General features: G+C 42.7%; 1 protein-coding gene and 1 long non-coding RNA gene across 2 annotated transcripts in view; one reads left to right on the plus strand and one right to left on the minus strand.

Annotated features, from left to right (window-relative positions):
* Nucleotides 1–20,810, minus strand: part of LOC124267463 — a 145,682-nt gene that overhangs the window by 48,549 nt on the left and 76,323 nt on the right. The window contains exon 8 of the mRNA XM_046702383.1: nucleotides 1,671–2,021. Within this exon, the coding sequence (XP_046558339.1) occupies nucleotides 1,671–2,021 (351 nt within the window). The remainder of the gene's footprint in view (nucleotides 1–1,670; nucleotides 2,022–20,810) is intronic.
* On the plus strand, nucleotides 17,874–19,550 carry LOC124267464. The gene is made up of 3 exons (XR_006896033.1): nucleotides 17,874–17,907; nucleotides 18,244–18,245; nucleotides 19,409–19,550. It is a non-coding gene; the product is annotated as an uncharacterized LOC124267464 (long non-coding RNA).

Raw genomic sequence — 20,810 nt, forward strand, 5'->3', positions numbered from 1 at the left:
TTGCAGCCAACACCACATCTCTTGGCCAGGGTGTAACTCAAGAGTGGACCATTGTCATTTTGAGTTGTCCGACTGAGCACGGATTTATTGAGAGCGGTGGATATATTTTTAAGCTGACGCACAGGTCTTCTATTGACGCCTCAGATGTTCTCACTGGGAGAAAGAACATGACTGGGTGTTGCCCGTGGCATGAAACTAATATTTTGTTGTTGGAGGACGTCTCTTAATTCAACTCAAGAATGAATCATTCCTCAGGGCATATGACCGTAACCAAACGCAGACAATCTCATTACCCGTGAAGATCCGAATTAGAATTGGTATTCAGTAACCCATATGTTGGTCGTAAGAGGCAACAAACGGGATCGGGTGGTCCGGTTTGCTTACTTTTTTGACACATTTCATTGTAACTCAACTGCGTAGATCGAAGCTCATGCTATTGATCACTGGGTTTTCTGGTCCAAACTCGATCATATAGAAGCCCCGCCACGAAGCTAGAATATTGCTGAGGGCGGCTTTAAACAAAGGACAAACAAAAAAATCATCCCACCGACAGCACTAACGAGCCATTTAAGTAAACTAAGAGGTTGGTTGTCCTGCAGACGTCGTGCAAACAAATAATTTGTCTGTGCTGATAATTTGGCAGCGTCTTGGTATGCAGACCTGTTGCTACCGGTCTTGTACTGAGAGGCAGTTTGAACATGTTGGAACTGATCTTTCAGACTAATCTGTTCTGCTCTGGGGTCTTCTCTGTTGGGCGTCCAGAGCAGAATTAAATCGCATGTTTACTTATACCGAAACCGAGGGTTGTGATCGTTTCCATAACAAAACTCCAGAACGGTGGAATATTTCACGATAAAAATTGCCCTGCAGACCAGTCTGGTGGTAAAATGGTGAACTTTTGATTATATCTGGACTTATAAAGGTTTCATGACAAGCAGTCAGACCTTACTGATTTTTTTTTCAAGAATTTGGATATCTCATAAATTCTGAACAGCCTTATTTCTTCACTGATCCAAAGGTACCCAATGGCATCGCACAAAGTGTGACATAAATCGATATCTGTAAATCGCACCATGCGCCAACATCTAGGAGTGAGTGAATGAGTCCGTGAGTGGGTTTCGGTGAGTGAGTGAGTTCTGTTTGAGTTTACTTAATGCAATGAAATAATAATGCCAGATTCTTCAATGGTTATAAGGTGAAAATATTTGCTGTCAGCATATCTCTTTGTCTCACACGAGCAGAAATATAACACATTCCTTTACTTGGTGAACTCTAGCCTATTTCAGGTCAATGGGGCGTTTCAGAAACTATTTCCAATTAAACCTTTGAAAATACATTTGTGACCTTCACCATATTAGGTTTAACTCCATTTTGTATGTTGTTCCTTTCTAGCTAAATAGCTAAGAAAATCGGTACGTGTTCATAATGGACAATGGCTGATTACGACACGAATGACATGTGAATTTCAACTGCAACTCCTTGAAGCAAATTTACTTGGGTGTATTGGAAGAAATATCTTGCAACATTACAAATTACATTAGTTGAGGCAGAATTTGTAGTAACTTTTAAGAAGTAAATAGTTAAAACAAAATAATAATATGATATAAAAAAATAATATAATAATAAATAATGTCTGACTAATGCCACTACTATATATGAAGTCTACTTACCGTAACAAGTCCAATTTCATAGTCAGTCCAGAAGGAAGAAAACTGGATTGATCTGCTGGGTGTTTTCAGCTTCAGGTGCGTTGTGGCACTCTCCTCTTTATACAAAGGTGTAATTTTGCCAACGACACTCACTGATGTTCTACCATTAGTTGACCTTATTGGGTCAACAGAGCATGAGTTTTCAATGACTGAAGCAAGCGCGTTATTTCCTGGCTTTTCCACTCTCTGCACATTGATGTCAAATTCACACAGGAGCCCCTTGTCCCTGATGGCAGTGCCACAACCGAAGGGAACGGTGAGTTCCAGACCTATTGTACGTCTTTCACCTTCTTTTAGTGGTCGACTGCGGTTCTGCAAGATTAAGACTATTATCAAGCGAAAGGAATTTACACAGCATTTAATGCACTGAACAAGAATTCCAATACGTTTCATACAGATTAATGACTGAGTAGTGCACTCTTTCTTTCTAATATCTGGCAGACCAAACTTTCTTGTGATAAAATATTTACATAAACTACAAGAGGCACTCGCTTCTATATACTGTCTCAGTCTGCCTGAAGTAGATTATATGTTGATATGGTAAATGGTTGACTGTAGAAGGTAAGTATTTGTATGTGCATATTATACATTATCTTGTTTTCATACGCCGATGTTAATCAACCATACAATATGAATTTCCAGTGCGATAACAAAGTGTTATCTCCCATAATTTGCTGACGCGATGAATTTTCACAGTTAATTGTCATTTTGCTGCGGTTATATATGTACAAAACAGTGTATATTTAAGAGAATTTATATTATGCTTGATATTCTACTAAGCATGTGTTGAACAATAGGACCCTGGTATATATGAACACCAAATGTCAATGCAAGAGAATAACCACACATCAGACAGACTACATTTGCAACTTAGAGCAATATAGATGTGAAAATTGTAGATATTAGTATTAGAGTGTTGACAAAAAAAATCTTACAACAGAAAAAAACATGTCCTGTCCTACTGATGTCCAGTCCTACTATAATGATCACTGATGTCAGTGTTTCATTAAATCACTAATGGTAATGCACAGCACTTGTTTGAAATGTAAATGTAATAGGCTTCTCTGCCCAGTGACAGTTGAAGTTGGCTAGTGTTGGTATAGGACCTTGCGTTGTGTATATTATGTGATAATGGTAAAGTAGCCAACTTCAGATAGGCTCTATGAATCAGGCCACATTGATGGTAAAAACATAACAAATAGATAAGAGACACTCAATAATTTATTAACAAAACTTAATATAGTGAAATTCTCACTCCCTTAACCTAACCTAACCGATCAATCTAGCCCATACCTATTAACCTAACCTAACCTAGCCTAACCCCTACTCCCCTAACGAGACATGGTTCTGATTTCAGAGCTTATGTCCAAAAAAATACATATATTATTTCCTATGTAAAAATCAATGAATGTTGAAACAAATAACCCCCAAAAGCCTAGCTACTTGGTCTGGATTACCAGGACTCAAGCATCCGAAGTAAATGTCCACACTTCTGATGAACCCTTTAGAGGCAGGCAATGCATGTGCTGCACATGCCAGGCAGACCACGCCAACCTGCCGGGTGTGTTGTGGCTATGAATACTAGCATAGCAGAGAACACACGAATAACCCATGTTATATTAACCCAACCCCAAATGGAACTAAAATTCTACCCAAAATATCCTAAACTAACACATAAACAAAGACAAAAATTCAGACTTTACACTGTGTAGCATTTTGTAAAATTTTCAGACACTCATTCGTCTATTCGTAGCATGCATAAGCTCAATACTTTTAGAATATTTCTGGAAAGAGTATCGTAGCAACAATTAGAAATTTTGCAATAAATACAATACAGTAGTAATGTGATTTGTTTATACGAAATTGTCAAATTTTCAGCATTATGCCGTGACTGACGTAAAATCACGCAGAACGACAACGGCAATTATGTCTGGCTTCTACTCTTACTTACAATGAAAACGATAAAACATATAAGAGACTACAGATAGTCAGAATCATTGATTACTTACACCACATATGTATGTACAAACGATCCCTGAATCAAGGGAAGGAACCTCGCAAAATCCTGTGTACCAATTGCAAGCCAGAAAGGCCGCCATTTTGTAAGGAAGCGGTCAACGGTAGTGATGTCATAGTTGGCAATTTCTATCAGGTGAAGGTCGGTTGAATAAGCGTAAACACAATCACCATATCACCATTACACTTTCAGTATTATGATGTATATTTTGCTTATCGTTCAGATATCTTACATGAAACTAATGTCATTATCTACATTTAGTCTTGTTCAATATGATATCATACGCGGATATAGGGTATACGGTTTTTATTTTTGAAAGTTTTTGCTTGTTTGATAATATTTACATAAGAAATTGACATGTTGACATGAAAGTTAATCTGTCTAAAACCAAAATAGTTGTGTTTGGAAGGGGTCCCTCTGAAAATCCAAAGAATAAATTATGTTTTACTTATGGGGACAAGCGCATTGAAATTGCTGATAGCTATACTTATCTGGGTATCAAGCTCCATCGAAATGGAAGGTTTGTAACAGCAATTAAAAGTTTATGAAAATGCATCTAAAGCAATGTTTTCGCTGTTGAAAAAAGGTCGCAATTTGAATTTACCTCTAGATTGTCTGATATCAGCTTTCGATACTATGATAGTACCTATACTAATATATGATTCAGAAATATGGGGTTTTGAATGTCTATCGATAATAGAGAAAACTCTCTTAAAATTTCTAAAATATGCTTGTGGTCTTCGAAACTCAACTCCCAATGTCATGCTACATGGGGAATTAGGAAGATAAATTCTACTGAGCTTATGATGAAGCATGGAAACTTCAGACCACCAACAGAAACATCGACCAAGTTCAAGCAAGTATACAATGATGTAACCAGCCCAAACAAATCTTTATTAAGGGTTAGAATAAGTACCAGTAGCACAGTCTTGTCTCAACTTATAGAGTAGTCAGGATTAATATATTAATGATTAGGTTGACTGCATACCATATTATACTGAGTGAAGTTTATCATATTATCAATCGCAGGTTTTCATACAATGAGAAACATGTGGAGTGAGTGAGTTAATATTTATCGTCACATCGGCAATATTTCAGCCATGTTAACGAGTATCCCAGATAAGGTAGAAATAGCATGTAATCATAAAGCGATATTATTAAAGAGAACAATGCAGTATATAAGTGGGCTAGAGATCGTTAGCAACGCAAGTTACGCCACCATACTAGGGTCCATGGAGACTTACAATACTTCTGCTTCCTTCAAGGTTCTCAAGCTGGATTTATATCAGCCGGCTTCAGCTGCTAGCGATTGTAAGTATTGTATTGTTAGCAATTTATCTGAATACTACAAATATTCTACGATTAAAAAACGATGGTAAATATGAATTTTCTGTGATTGAAGTGGGTTTACATAACCTCTCGAAAAGAAAATAATATTACAGTACTGAAACCCCGTCAAGGGTACCGCCACTACAAATTACAGTAAATGTTTAAAATCTATAAAATATCCCCATGTGCATTAAATTTTATGAATCAAATCAATTTCTCGTAAAAATCAATAACATGATGAGAATTGATATTATTAAAAAGATCATTCATGGTTAGCGATTTTAAATAGTTATCCGTTGTGATGGAAAAATCAATTCAGTCAAGCAGGACATGCTTGACCGTGGTTCTCTCATCACAAGGGATACGAAATGGAGGATCCCCACCTTTCAATAAATATTCATCAGTATATCTACAGTGGCCAATACGACATCGTCCGAAAATGACTTTTAATCTGGACTTATAGCTCAAGGAGGTTTAACCGATGGTTGTTTCATTGCATGTAATTTATTATCCCCTCTGTCCGTCCGTGCAAATTCGTCTTTTCCGGAGCAGAACATAAAAAACGTTCAGTATTTCTTGACCAAACCTTGCACATAGAGTGGTCTGATGATGAGTAGGTGCTTTTGGTAATTTTAGATTTTTTAATGATATATGTTTTTGCGTTTACATGGCAACAACTTTAATTTCAACTGAATTTGGTGGTGGTCTTTGATAGTTTTTTATGTCTGAATAAAATATTTCGTACATTTCCATGGCAACAAGATTTACTTTGACTGAAATTGCTGGTACTGAACCGGAGCTGAACTTAAAAACCTTTCAATACTCTCCTTCCACTTTGTGGGTATTCAAGAAGCTAATGCCATAAATCAAGAGTACCACTCTATTTCCAACTTTACTGAGGTACATCAAACCGGTAAAGCATTCAGGCAGTCTTTTGCTGATACAGGCATGCTAGTATATGACTAGTTTACATATATATGTTTTCGTTAGATCAATGTGAAGAACAATATAACATATACTAAGCAGCAAAAGAAACGTCAGTTTGGAATTTTCCTTTGTATAAACATATAACTGTAAACTCATTTAATGTTTTGATTGTATATTTTTGACAGCATTTTCAACTTTATCTGAGCAAAGACATTCCTTCCCAAACTCAGAATTGAACCCAGGAAATTGTCTCAAAAACGCTACCTGATCTCGCTACCTGATCTCGGAGATTGTACGGTGTTCTCCTTGATTTTCATGCAACTCAGGCTGCACGTGCTGTTCACAAGGACAAGCCCTATAAAATGCACCCCCAAATCTGGTTGAAACATTCCCATTACAACTTCAGCAGGATGCCGCGACTCACGCCAGCTCAGAGGAACCAGGCGCTAGGAAGACTTGAAGTTGGCCACACTGCACAAGCCGTTGCAAATCACTTCCAGGTCAACGTCCGGACCATCTACAGGCTGCAGCAACGTTTCTGGGCCACCAACATCACAATTGATCGCCCCCGTACTGGCAGGCCAAGGGTGACCACAAGACTACAAAACCACCATATTGTGCGACAGCATGTACAGAATCCCTTCATGTAGGCATCCGAAACAGCACGCCAGACAGTGGGAACACATGGAAGACCAATCAGTACTGATACACTACGCCGACGTCATAACAGCGGAAACTTCCATTGCCATAGACCTTACCGTGGACCTATCCTCACCTCTCGTTATAGGCGTGAACGTCTACAGTTTGCCTACAACACCAAAACTCGCGATGAAGGCAATGGAGAAATGTTCAGTTCACAGATGAGAGTCGTACATCCCCTTTTTTGTACCTGGAATAAACTATTTGAGACTAGGATAAGCGTTGACGTTGCCTGGCGAAACGGGGATTGTGATACCACCACCAGCACCAGAGCCCAGCGTTCGACCCACACCACCACGCCTATCACCACGTGAGGAGGTCGAACATCAGCAACACCTCGATTGTAAAACAGCGGTCGGGGTGTGCCTCATTTGGTTAAAAATTCTTTAGCGGCGACGTACACCAGCTGGCCACGCCGCAGCCGCCGGCCCACAGGTTCAGGGCGAGCAACATGACCGTTTTCGAAAAGAAGCCTAGCAACCAGGACACGATGCTGACCAGGATCCGGGGAGGGCTTCCGCGGCTTTGCCGGCCATTCTCGCCAAGGCTTGGCCGAGCGATTTCAACTGTTTTTTTATCCAGTCTCTGACGTCGCCACCTTTTTTGGGTGGTGGTGGTGGTGTCAGTGTCGTACCGCCCGTCAGCGCTAAGATGAGGTTCGACATGATGAAGCCCAAAGCTGTCAGAATGCTGGCGATGGTGATCCCTTGTTCCCGGAACAGATTTCGGATCCTGTCAGCCAACGTGGTGTCCTCGTTCAACACTCGGTCGATGGTTTCTCTAGCACAGCTGATCTGCGATTGGAGGGCTTCCCGGGGTTCGAGGAAGCGGCTTCAAATCGGTCCGTCTCTCGTCTTTCAGGTCACGCAATCTTTTCTAGATGATATATTTCGTGGCTTCGTCGTCCATGATCCTGATTTTCCTTATCTCTCGAGCAATGTGCTCTTCGATTTCATTCAGTTTACCCATGTTGTTGACGAGTTCTCCGCGTACATGTTTCAAGGCTTCGTCTAGGCCGTACAGTTCCCTGAGGGGAAATTGGAAACCGGGCAAGGGTTCATCAGCATACGTGCGCAATGTATTTTCGATGTCGTCCGACGTTTCTTTGGCACATTGGGGCACGTCTCTCAGATTGTCTCCAGCAGTGATATTGTAGAGTCCAGTCCTTATGTTTTCCAGATCTTGGACGACCTTGGGCGGAAGTTGTTTGGGTCGTGTGCTGCCGCAATCTCGTAGGTTTAATTCGTCACAAACGAATTGGACGCAGTGTTTTTTCAACAGAGCGAGCGGTTTTCTCATGCGGGTGTTCATCAGATTGATCTTTGCATCCGCTCTCAATCGCAGTGTGCCCTTCCTATCGATCAAAAACTTGGAATAGTCTTGATACGGTGGCTCGACGTAATTTTTATCTCCTCTCAAAGCATTGTAATAATCGTTGACGGTCTGTTTTAAGAGTTGGTTGCTCAAGAAGTCGCTCGGTAACAACGTGTCTGTGTAATCATCATCGTCATCAAGCAATGGGGTTCTATCGCCCCCCAAATCGTCCATGGGAATATCGTAACCACCTTCAGCCATGGTTCTATTGAAGATATAAAAACATACTTTCAATATAAACGATGTCGTTGGCCTACGACCGAAAACTCGATCCTTTCCGAAGATTGACATCTGGAGAACCGTGAGCGAACAGGAAAACATGAAGTACCAGGGGATTTGTCCGGCCGAGTGTCTGTCGACTCTGTTGCGTGTGGGGTATGGTTTTGATCAAGTCGAACTCGCCGCGTTTGCTGAAAAAAACTCGTTTGGCGTTTGGGAACCCATCTTGCCACCCACTCGATTTCGAGTTGCTGGAGGGTCACATGCCATTTTACCAAGCTGCACTGGGCGACAGGCTGGAGTACGAACTCGCGATTAACGTGCAGCCACGTGATCGTGACGGAGAGCAGGGAGGAGGGTTGCTACACCATCGACAATATTTCACTGGACAAGGTGACGAATCCGGAAGTGGCTCAACACATTCACATCCAGTATTCGGGTACGTTAGCCATCCCGTGCTGCAAACAAGAGCGACATGCTGTGGAACATCAACCTGAACGTACCCGCGCAATCGATGAGGGGTATCTTGATCCTGCTGGTGGAAGAATTTTCGTTGTTTCGAAGGGTCACAAAAAAGTATTGGAACCCCGAGATCACTAAAGTGGAGATGACCGTCGAGGGCGTGCCCAACCAGCTCTTCAACCAAGGCATGTGCGCTTACCGTCAGTGGGACAAGATCAAAAGGTACCGGCGATCAACCGGAAATCAACGCGATCAACAAGGACCTCGGTCTCGCCTACATGAAGCTAGGAGAGTACCTGTCAACCAAGTACGCGCTGTGGCTGGACATGCGATCCACGGATGATGATCGACTGCACGGCAGCAAAGGGATCACCATCCAAATCGCCAAGAAGGCTCAAACCGTCGGTAAGTCAAACCTTCATATGTATGTGATCATGGATGCGCAGCTTAATATACAAAATGGAAGTTTCGTGCAGGCCATCTATTGATCTTGGATATGCTGGAAGGGTACTCTCGGAATGTGTTCGATCATATAGTTATTCCTTGCCCCATCGACAAAACCACAATGAGAGGTTAACCAACACGTTATGTTATAATCATGTCTAACTCATACGGAAAAACGTTCGTAAATGACGCGCATCACGCCGCCATGGTCGGCGGGCTGGACATAGGTTACGCTCGATTGAGCAAAATGATCACCAAACAACTGGCACCCAAACTCGATTTCAACCTGCAAGACATGGGCATGCTTGTGCTCGACCAAAGAGATCCTCGTCAAGCAAGGCATCATTCCGGAAAACATATGAAATAAAGAAAGTATACTAGGCACATAAAGAAACTGTGGATACAAAAATTTTAATCTAAATTTATCAAACCTGTGTAGACACAAAAGGATTCACACTCAGAGATTAGTGACATGTATCCAACATGAATGCACGTGCCACGTTCCGTGACGTCAGTGGGTTCGTCCTTGAGACGTGCAATATGTTGTTGCATGCATTCCGGGAAAGAGAAACAGAGCAAATGAATGCCACACAATACTGTCACTTTGTAAAGCTCAACCCCCGCCCTTGTGATCGTTCAAAAAAATTGAACGGCTATTGAAACGCATAGCATGCCAAGGCTCACGTCTGCACAACGTCATGAAGCCATCGGGATGGTCTGTTGGGGAATGTCTCAACGACAAGTGGCTGCACATTTCCACTGCCACCTGAACACCACTTCTGCACTGGTGAGACGCTACCAGAACACAAATGACGTCATTGATCGTCCACGTTCTGGACGTCCACGTGTAACAACGCCAAGACAGGACATATGGATAAGGGTGACCCATCTTCGCCACAGGTTTCAGACTGCAGTGATGACTGCCCAAACCACCCAGGACTTTGCCGTATCCCCCCCAACACAGTTCGACAACGTTTACGTCATCACAGGATCAGACCACGACGTCCCGCCATACGGCCTATCCTGACACAACGTCATCAACAAGCTCGCCGAATGTGGTGCCGAAATCATGTCCGCAGACCCTTGTTTTGGTGGAGAAATGTTGTTTTTACAGATGAGTCCAGGTTTAACATTTCCCATAGTGATGGACGTCAACGTGCCTATAGACGCGTGGGAGGACGTTATGCACAGGCCTGTGTCTTGGAGAGGAATCGCTTTGGTGGTGGTTCCGTGATGATTTGGGGTGGAATAACAGCACGCCAAAGAACTCCTTTGGTGATTGTTCAGGGCAACTTAACTGGTGTGGGCTACAAGGATCAGATTCTTCGACCTGTGGCAATTCCTTTTCTGCAACGTCATGGCCCTGGGTTAACATTCCAACAGGACAATGCCCGCCCTCATACGGCAAGGGTTGCTATGGATTTCTTGCAACACCACAACGTTGACTTACTGCCTTGGCCTGCAAATTCACCGGATCTCTCCCTGATAGAGCATGTTTGGGATGAAATGGATCGACGTCTACGCCGTGTTCCTCATCCGCCAGATAACGTCCTTGACCTGGCAACAGAACTTGGGAGAATCTGGCGTGGCATCCCACAAGCCTTCCTTGCACGTTTGATAGGCTCTATGCGTCATCGATGCACTGCTGTTCTCAATGCCAATGGCGAACATACCCGTTATTGAGCTTGTGACATGGTCGTTTTACCCCTGTCCCGCTTGTGGACTGGTGACGTCATTGTGAAAGACTTTTGTATTGAAATTCTCCCCACTTGTTATGGTCTCAAGATCCCTCCATTAAAGTTGATATGTACCTTTGACATTGTTATCAACTGGGATAATATTTTGACAATGCACAGTTTCTTTATGTGGCTAGTATCTAAAATCTATATAAAATGGCCACGGTCGCAATCATGCTCAGCGGGGCTTTAGTCAATGCCCTGGCCTTCTCCGGAAGTAATTACCATTTTTACCGATTACGAACGTCCAACGCCGCCGAGATTGAAGCGGAGTACGCGAAGAAACGCATGGAAAGAATCGATTTCATCAACGCCCAACTCCAACACGAAAACCACGCCCTTCAAACGTTCAAGGACGTCAACGACGCCATGCGACAATACTACCTGATCATGGGCAAACGGCTCGACCCCCAGTATTACACCCCTCCCAAGGCACAGCAATACGTGCTTCTGGGAAAAGCCAAGACTTGCGGGAAGAAATGCCGGATTGCCGAGGCATGGGAGAGACGGACGCCCAAATCGACATGCCTCGAGAACATCAAAACATCTTAACATTCATCGATCGCAAACATCAAATGCCCGTGCCTTACGTCATTTATGCCGACTTCGAATCGCTCATCAAATGGGTCGACCGCGACACGTCGCCGCCCGACACGAATCACAGTTTCATGTACAAAATGCACGAACGCCGAGCCTGCACGCCCACAACGCGTGCAACCTCCAGCTTAGAATAGATCCCCAAACAATCCCCATCCCCGAGGTGTTCCACAATTTGAGAGGGTACGATGCTCACTTGATCATGCAGGCCATCTCGAACATCGATGGCGATATCAAGTGTATCCCCCACAACATGGAGAAATACCTCTCCTTCTCTCTCAACAGTCTGAGATTTATCCATAGCGCTCAGTTCCTCCTGTCATCGCTCGACAGTTTGGTCAAAGCCAACGATACCTTCCCCATCACCGAATAATACACCGACGCAGCGACTCGGTCTTTGTTGTTACGGTAGGGCATGTACCTGTACGAGTACATGGATGACTGGCCCAACTACCCCCCATCGACTGCTTTTACAGCCATTTGACCAAGTCCCCTATATAGCAGGACGATTATGACCACGCCCAGAACGTGTGGGAGAAACTGGGCTGTCGACATTTGTGGGATTATCACGGCCTCTACTTCTAAACGGACGTCCTGCTGCTGGCCGACGTGTTCGAGACCTTCAGAACGACGTGTTTGCAACAGTATCAACTTGACCCCGCCTGGTACTACACCAGCCCCCGGTCTCTCGTGGGATGCGCTCTTGAAGAAAACCAGAGTTCAACTGGAATTGCTCACGGATTACGACATGCACCTGTTCATCGAGAAAGGCATGCGCGGTGGGATTTCCATGGTCTCCAAACGGTACGCGAAAAGCCAACAACAAATACCTGGAAAGCTACGACTCAATCAAGCCCACCAACCACCTCCTGTATCTCGGCGCCAACAACCTGTACATCTGGGCCATGAGCCAGTCTCTACTTATGGTCGGGTTCAAATGGGTGGACGATTAGATCGATATCATGAGCATCGCGCCGGATTCGAACAAAGGCTACATCCTCGAAGTGGATTTCGGGTATCCCGTGGCATTGCACACTGCTCACAACAGCTATCCGCTGGCTCCCGAACAGCTGAAGGTTAACCGAGACTGGATGTCGGACTATCAACTAACGTTGCTCGGGAAAAATAAGCTGGCCAACGTGGAAAAACTCATTCCGAACTTGATGCACAAGACCAAGTACGTGGTGCACTATCAAAATCTGCAACTGTACTTTTCGCTGGGCATGAAGCTGACCAAAATACGTCGGGTGCTGCAATTCGATCAAAGTCCCTGGATGGAACCTTACATTCGGCTGAACACCGAGCTGAGAAAACAGGCCACCAGCGACTTCAAGAAAAACCTCTACAAACTGATGAACAACTCGGTGTTCGGTAAAACAAAGAAAAACTTGAGAAAGCAGGTGACGGTCAAACTTGTGCGATCTCACGAGGAAGAAAAACTCAGGAAACTCATCGCCAGCCCGGCCTTCAATCGAAGCAAGCTATTCGATAACGACTTGGCAGCACTACACATGAACAAAAGCCACATCAAGCTCAACTGGCCCGTCTACGTTGGGACCTCTCGACCTCTCCAAACATCTCATGTATGACTTTTATTACAACCGACTCAGGCCACAGTACGGCGATCGATGTGAAGTGCTGTACATGGACACGGATGCACTGCTCATGGAAATTCGTACCGAGGACATGGTGAAACACAGCCACTTGTACAACACCAGCGATTACCCCCCAGACCACGCCCTACACAGCACGACCAATAACAAGGTCCTCGGCAATATGAAGGACGAATCGCCGAATACGTCGGATTGAGACCTACAATCTATTCGATTAGAAAAGCCGACAACGGCGAGATATGGCATCCACACTTATAGCTATGGGTAGCAACAGTTAACTTCGACGCTTTGGGAGTTTCCCGAGATCCCCAATAAAGGAAACTCCAATCGATGCATCGAGACAATTGAATATATGATAGCATGTATACATCATGGATAAGGTTAACTACAGCCCTCTGGCTTACTGGAAGCTAGCCAAAGCCGCCCGCGTCTCCGAGGACATCGACGATCGAATCAGCTGTGCCATCATGACACGGTCAAGACAAAGAACTACCGGACCAGGTCATCGTGAGGTATCTATACCAGCCCGGTGAACTCGAAGGAGGGGAAAACGTCGCACCACAGACCCATATGGTTTTTATGAAAACGTACCGCATAAACCGAGTGGACATCAAAGACGACAAACCGAATCTGTATTACTTGCAAGACGGACCGAGTAGGGGATCCGTCGAGAGGGAATTACAAATTGTCCCTCACGACACAGTATTACCCACTTCTTATTAAAGATTCATGGCAGACCCACTCCATAAAGTCGTTGCTGAATATTACTACTATGTTCAAAAAATCGAGAATTCACCCCTCCAATAACCCTTGCAACAAAAACTGTTCAAGAAACCACATTCAGTCAGCGTTCATGTATGAGCACTGGTGTGACATACATAATACATGGAGAGGGGGCTAACCATGTCAGGCCAGCGCTCATGTAGGAACGCTGGCGTGACATACATACATGGGGACTAACTATGTCAGTAGAACGCTCATGTAGGAACGCTGGCGTGACATACATACATGGGGGCTAACTATGTCAATAGAACGTTCATGTATGAACGTTTTCATGATCTATATACCTCCACTCACTCGCAAAAGTTTCTGTCGCTACCCCGACTCGAAATGCAAACCCTGGATTACGAGTCCAATGCTCTAACCATCACACTGGCGAAGCAGCTGATACTCTAGGATGGAGGCACATCGAAGGATGGTTCTCGCTAAAGCATCGCTTTTTTAAGGGGGGCTGGGGAACCTATTTCATAAAAATAAGCCTCTAAGCCGCATCTGATGCAAAAAACCCACTCTAGTACTACTACTGACAAGTTGATAACGACTTTAGTGGAAGAACTTTAAGCACCTAAGCACGCTAATAGTAGTAAAAGTAGTAAAGCTGTAACAGACACATTATCTGTGAAGACTGCAGAGACAAGGGCTAAATCTGAAGCGGCAAAAGCTGCTATGGAGTTGGTGACTTAGGAAACAGAACTTATGAAAAAGCAAGCTTCAATCTAAGCAGAGAGAACAATAGTGGAACGTACACAAATGTGCACTGTCTTGAAAACTAAGGTTAAAGCACTCGAAGAAGAGGGAAACTCACCGGTAGGTTTCATGGACGTCCCCATGGGTGATACTCTAGGCCCTCAAGCCAAACAAAGAAATATGTTTATCAGTTGCAGAAACAAGACAACAAGGATCACGGAAGTTATGAAGCACCCTTGTTCATACCTCATGGTAAACAAGTGCAAGACCCAGACGTGGTCATCTATAGACATGCACACACTCCTTTAAACTTACGTGCAGACCCACATATGCCTCAAATTGATGTGTCAAAAATGTTTCTCAGGAAGGAACTGTTATTACAGAGACTCACAAAATCCGATGACACACCAGAATCGTACATCATGTGGAGAAACTTAAGTGAGTGTTGAGTTGAGTTGAGTTGAGCTTTATGTCATATCGGCATTATATCAGCCAAATAGTGACGAGAACAAGCCTGCATTCATGAACAAGTCAAGTACAATGTGTAGATGAATTTTTTTTTTAAATATATATCTATTCATCACATTCTTCTTTAAAAGCAGAAGATGTCATAGCACCAAATCCAAAAGCATGCAATTCGTTGTTCACATTACAAAGTTATAATTTATGATACACGTCAATTCCCTCAGGTAGTTAACAATGAGATGCCCGCTCACTCGGGAAAACAGATCTTTCAGATTTCTTGCATCATAAGGTGCATCCCTTGCAGTCGAAAAGTTCACACAGTCAAGCAGAATATGCTTGATGGTGAAAACTTCATCGCAAGGGACACACATGGGAGGTCCATCCACATCCGTTTTCAGCAGATAGTCATGAGTAAACCAACTTTGGCCAATACGACATCGTCGTATAACTACCTCATCACGTCTTGACTGACAACCCAAGTAGGTATAACCAATTGTTGGCTTCAATTCATGAAGTTATTCTTCCTACTTGGGTGTCCCACCTATTTTGCTATGAGGTCACGAGTACAACTTTTGATAGTGGGTATGAAATCACTATACGGGATCGGCAATGGAGACAAAAGTGTTACCTGCTATGCCGACGTGAGCCCCGCCAACCAGCAGAGGACGATGTCGCATTGGCCAGTAGAAAGATCGTTGTTGAGTTCTAAGATGTCCAGGATGATAGGATGACTTGAAGAAACATTTTGAAGTGCTTGAAGGCAATATAATGAATCTGTAAAAAACGATGATGTTTTTGGAATGATTCTGCTGTTTAATATAAGTCAAAGCTGTGAAGATCGCTTTGGCCTCAGCAGTGAAAATGGAACTATTGACGGGAATTCAGGAGGAGACAGACTTGGATCCAATGACTGTAGCACTTGCAACTTGGCCATCATCCTGGATCCGTCTGTGAAAATGGATCTATGGGTGTTATACTTGGAACGTAACTGTTGCATTCCTGTTGGAACACCAAAGAATTTGTTTCAGACTTGTTGAGATATGTGTGGTTGAATTCTGATTCCGAGTGGTGGAACCAGGCTTCGCAGATTAGGAAACAGGTTTTCATAGACGGGGTTGAAAACGCAATTTTACACTGGATTGGACTCATTTTAAGATAATTTAGTGATACACTGCAGTGAAAGTTTAATGCGGCGTTATAACAGGGAAGGTTCGTTAGCCTCCCTATATAGACTGTCTACGGAGAGGTCCTACAAGCTCCCAGGCAGAGCCTCAGACCTTTGAGGTGGATAGAATCTAATTTTTCTAAATTGCTTTTGCAGGTTCCACTATGAACAGTGGAGCTGTAATCTAGTTTAGACACGACGTTTAGTTAGTGGTTGAAAGTCATTCAGTCTTCTTTGAATCTCGTCCCAAAGGTGTTCTATTGGACTTAATCAGGACTGAGTGCAGGCCATTGAAAGGATGCCATGTTGTCTTAGGAAGTCCAGTGTTGCTCTGGCATTGTGGGCACAAACGTAGTCTTGCTGGAAGATGTGACTTCTGCGACGTTCAAAATTTGGTACAAATGTGGTCTTAGGACTTCGTTAGTATAGCAAGCAGCTGTCACGCCATCATTCGTCCTGGACCATGATTCTGAAACACCACTGCCAAACTCTCTGGTTCAGATCGATTGCACCCCACACCAAGATGCTTGGACCATGCCGAGAGTCTCTTTCAACAATACACACATTGTAAAACCGTTCCCCATGCCTTCGCCATACTCTTACTCTGCCATCGGCTGTGGAAACACAATATCGGCTTTCATCAGAAGAAAGCACAGTTCTCCATTCTCGATAATAACGTCAATTTCGATGCTGAGTTTCCCATTGCAGTCGGTTTGGGCGGTAACGAGCGGTGAGGACAGGACCACGAAATGGCCTGTGACAGCAGAGGTTTCTTTCGCACAAACGTCGACGCACTGTGTCGGCACTAATGTCTCTTGTGACTCTTGCAAGCTGTTTCAGTGGCTCTGGTGACGCGATCCTGCAGGTGATTGCGCACAATCTGTCGGTCTTGACGTTGTGATATTACTGCAGGTCGTCCACTGGGTGAACGGTCTGGGATGCTTTTTTTTTTAGGGGGGGGGGGGTTGTTGTTTTTTCATGAAAAAATAAAGTCTTCCATCATAACATTCGTTACATAATGACACATACAAATACATGAATATAATCATCCAACATATCAGGCTGTGACACAGTTAAACCTCCGATATATAATGGTGTATAGGGTGTTGTGTCATATCCAACATATCATGTTTTATCAACGTGCACAGCATGCTGTATTCAGTGTTGTATCTGGCCTCATATCAGACATAGCATGTTGTATATGGGTCACAACCAACATATGTTGTATATTGCGCAACTTCCAAAATAAGTTGTATATAATGTCATATCTGATATATCATAAGTATATAGTATTACATCCCATATGTCATGTTGTAAATAGCATCATATATGAACATATCATATTGTTTATAGCACCACATCTGACATATCAAGCTGTATATTGTGCCACATCCAACATATCATGTCGTATATTGCATACACATTCAACATATTTTGTTGTATACGGCGCCACATCTGACATACCATGTTGTATATAGCGCCACATCTGACATATCATACTGTATATAGTGCAACACCCGACATAGCATATTGTATACAGTGTCACAGCCAATCTATCGTGTTGAACATAGTGTATTATCTGATATACATTGTAAATATGTCTTATCTAACATATGTTGTATATATAGTGCCACAATTATTCTGACATGTCATGCTGTGTCTTGTGTCACATCCAATGTGTTGTGTTATATACTGAAAGGCAAAAGAAACGTCGTATGTAGATGGGGTAGTAACTGGTTGAATGGATCACTCTATGGTTATAGGAAACAAGGACACAATGAAAAGATAACAGAAGTTATTTTTGACAAACATTTGTTTATTAAGGCCTTTGGTGTTGTTTGTCACATCCTATTCACCGATGACGTCACTGGAAGGAACCGAAGTCAATATCGGGTGTGACCACCGTTTGCATTCACAACTGTAGCACACCTCCTGACCATAGAGTGCACGAGGCGATTCACATAGGCCATAGGAATCCGAGCCCACACCCTCAGGAACACTGTGCGTAGTTGGTCCGCAGTTGTCCGCAGTTGTTGTCATTGAGGCATCTTTGGATCTCATCCCACAAATGCTCTATTGGGTTGAGGTCTGGGCTCAGGGCTGGCCAAGGCATAGTTTCCACATTATGCTGCTGCAGAAATGCTCTAGTGAGTCTGGCAGTATGTGCACACGCATTGTCCTGCTGGAAAACATGACGCCGATGACGTGCAAAAAACGGCACAACATGGGGTCGTAGGACTTGGTCGATGTACCGTGCAGCTGTCACACCATTCCCTCTTCCTGGACCGAGATTCTGGAAGATAACCGGACCGATTTTCTGGTTAAGGCCCCAAACCATAATGCTCTGACCACCCCAAGCGTTTCTCTCCATCACACACTCATCATTGAAGCGTTCTTCTCTGCGACGCCAGACCCTAGTCCTCCCATCAGCCACAGATACGCAATAGCAAATTTCATCGGAGAAGATAACAGTTCTCCACTGTCTCTGATGCCAGTGTTGTCGCTGTTGTGCCAAGTGTAGACGTTCGCGGCGGTGACTGGACCCAGGTCAGGACGTCTACAGCACAGGTTGCGGGCTTGAAGGCGTCGCTGAACTGTGCGGTCACTGATTGCTTTTTGGTGGGTGCCAATGGTGTTTCGAGCTGTCTCTGTTGCCATGTTGAACCGGTCTTGCAAGTGGTGACGGACGATCTGTCTGTCCTGGCGGCTGGTCGTTACGAGGGGACGACCACTACGTGGACGGTCATCTGTGCTGTTGGTGGTGTTGAACCGTTGACGGAGACGTTACAGAACAATTGAAGTCACTGGCGATGACAGTAGCACGTTGACCTGCGTGGAGACGTCCAATGGCCTGTTGTCGTTGATCCCTTGTTAACCTCGGCATAGCTGCTGTAGTCAGGAAACGACTAAAGGATCGGTAGTCAAGCTGGGAATTAATACCCTGTATGCGCACAAGATGCACGTGCAGTGTGCTTTCAATGTTGCGTTTGGTTGAGCTGTTCCTTGTCCAAAAACAGTGAAACTTTTTGAAACCATCCAAAAAGTTGGTGTGTTGTACAAACTTATCATCTAGTGTTCGAATCATGTTTTTTAAATGATGTTTTCAGTCATCAAGTGACAACTAATTAATCAAAATACATCCTTGATACCAAATCCATAATCTGAAAAATTCTTTTGCCTTTCAGTATATATTGCGCAACATCCGGCTTATCGTGTTGTATATTGTGTCTTATATCCAACCTATAATATGTGTTCCCAAAGTTACACCAGTGTCATTAACTAACTAGTCAATATATAACTAAAACAAAGATAAATTTTCTAAAGGGGAAACAGATCAAGATTTTACAAAAGAAGCGGTTGCTGCATACACAGGTCAGGTTTGAATACTGGGAAGAATGGATGCCATTTATTAGCAAATTTCTTCATTTTATTCTTCCTTTTGGCAATGAAGCTTTCAACAGAAAAAAATATCTTTTAAAGTCTTTATAAAGTTATCGCATTTTGGAATGTTGTTTTTCAAAGAAGAGACATAGATCTGTCTTTTTGCTGAAATGATTATATGATTAAGTAATGGGTTTTTACTTAAGGAGCCAAAATACACCAAATATTTTGTCAAATTGACTTTTTGTATCAAATAAGTGTTAATCCAAATTTGAAGATCCTTCCAAAACTTCTTAGTTTCACTACATTCCCAGTAAACATGGCACAAGTTTTCACCTTCATCTTTACAAAAGCTGCATGAGGCGCTCTGGATAAGGTTCATTTTTTAAAGTTCCTTTCTGGTATAGATAATACCGTGTAAAAATTTATATTGGAACTCTAAGAGTTTTACATCATTAATGTCTTGTCTGTAAGACTTAAAAATCATTGGCCAAACACATTCTCCCATTTCTGACACATATGAGGGTTATTATTGTTAAATAACAATATATCATAAAATAATCTTGATCCTTGTAATGATTTCATCAAATTCTTTTGATAGGAGTTAAGATTCATGTCATAGTTATTTATACACCTGTGATTTGTTATTGTATTTTTCCATCATATCTATGATCTAATTCTGTCCCTTTTATTGCATATTTACTTTTTAAAGATCCAAAAGACATCAAACCTTCTTCATCACACATGTCTTTGATGGTTAATAGTCCTTAATTGCCCAATGACTGATATAATGATTTTGGTATTTAAAATTATGATTAAACCATAATGGTTGTGCTAAAATTTCATCAGTGTTGTTTTCCTCTATGGTAATGTTAGTACAATACATGTTCCATGCTTTTTAAACATCTTTCCAATATGGATTATGAATATCAGAAATATTATAGAAATTAGCACCAAATTTCATGATATCATGTGACGGAAAATTGCATGGATTACATATTGATGATTTTCTTAAATAAAGTCTCAAAGTGGATAGTTTCAAGGCATTGATAAAGGTTTTTATGTCGATCATTCTTAAACCCCCATGTATATAATCTTTTTTTCAAGGTACTTCTCTTAATTTTGTCAGTTTTGTCAGTCCAGATGAATTTGAAAAATATTTTATCAAGGGAGGTAACAAAATCTTGGGGTAGGTTTGGTAAAGTA

Source organism: Haliotis rubra, unplaced genomic scaffold, assembly GCF_003918875.1.
Source record: "Haliotis rubra isolate DU_JTF1 unplaced genomic scaffold, ASM391887v1 Scf1311, whole genome shotgun sequence".
Taxonomy (NCBI): domain Eukaryota; kingdom Metazoa; phylum Mollusca; class Gastropoda; order Lepetellida; family Haliotidae; genus Haliotis; species Haliotis rubra.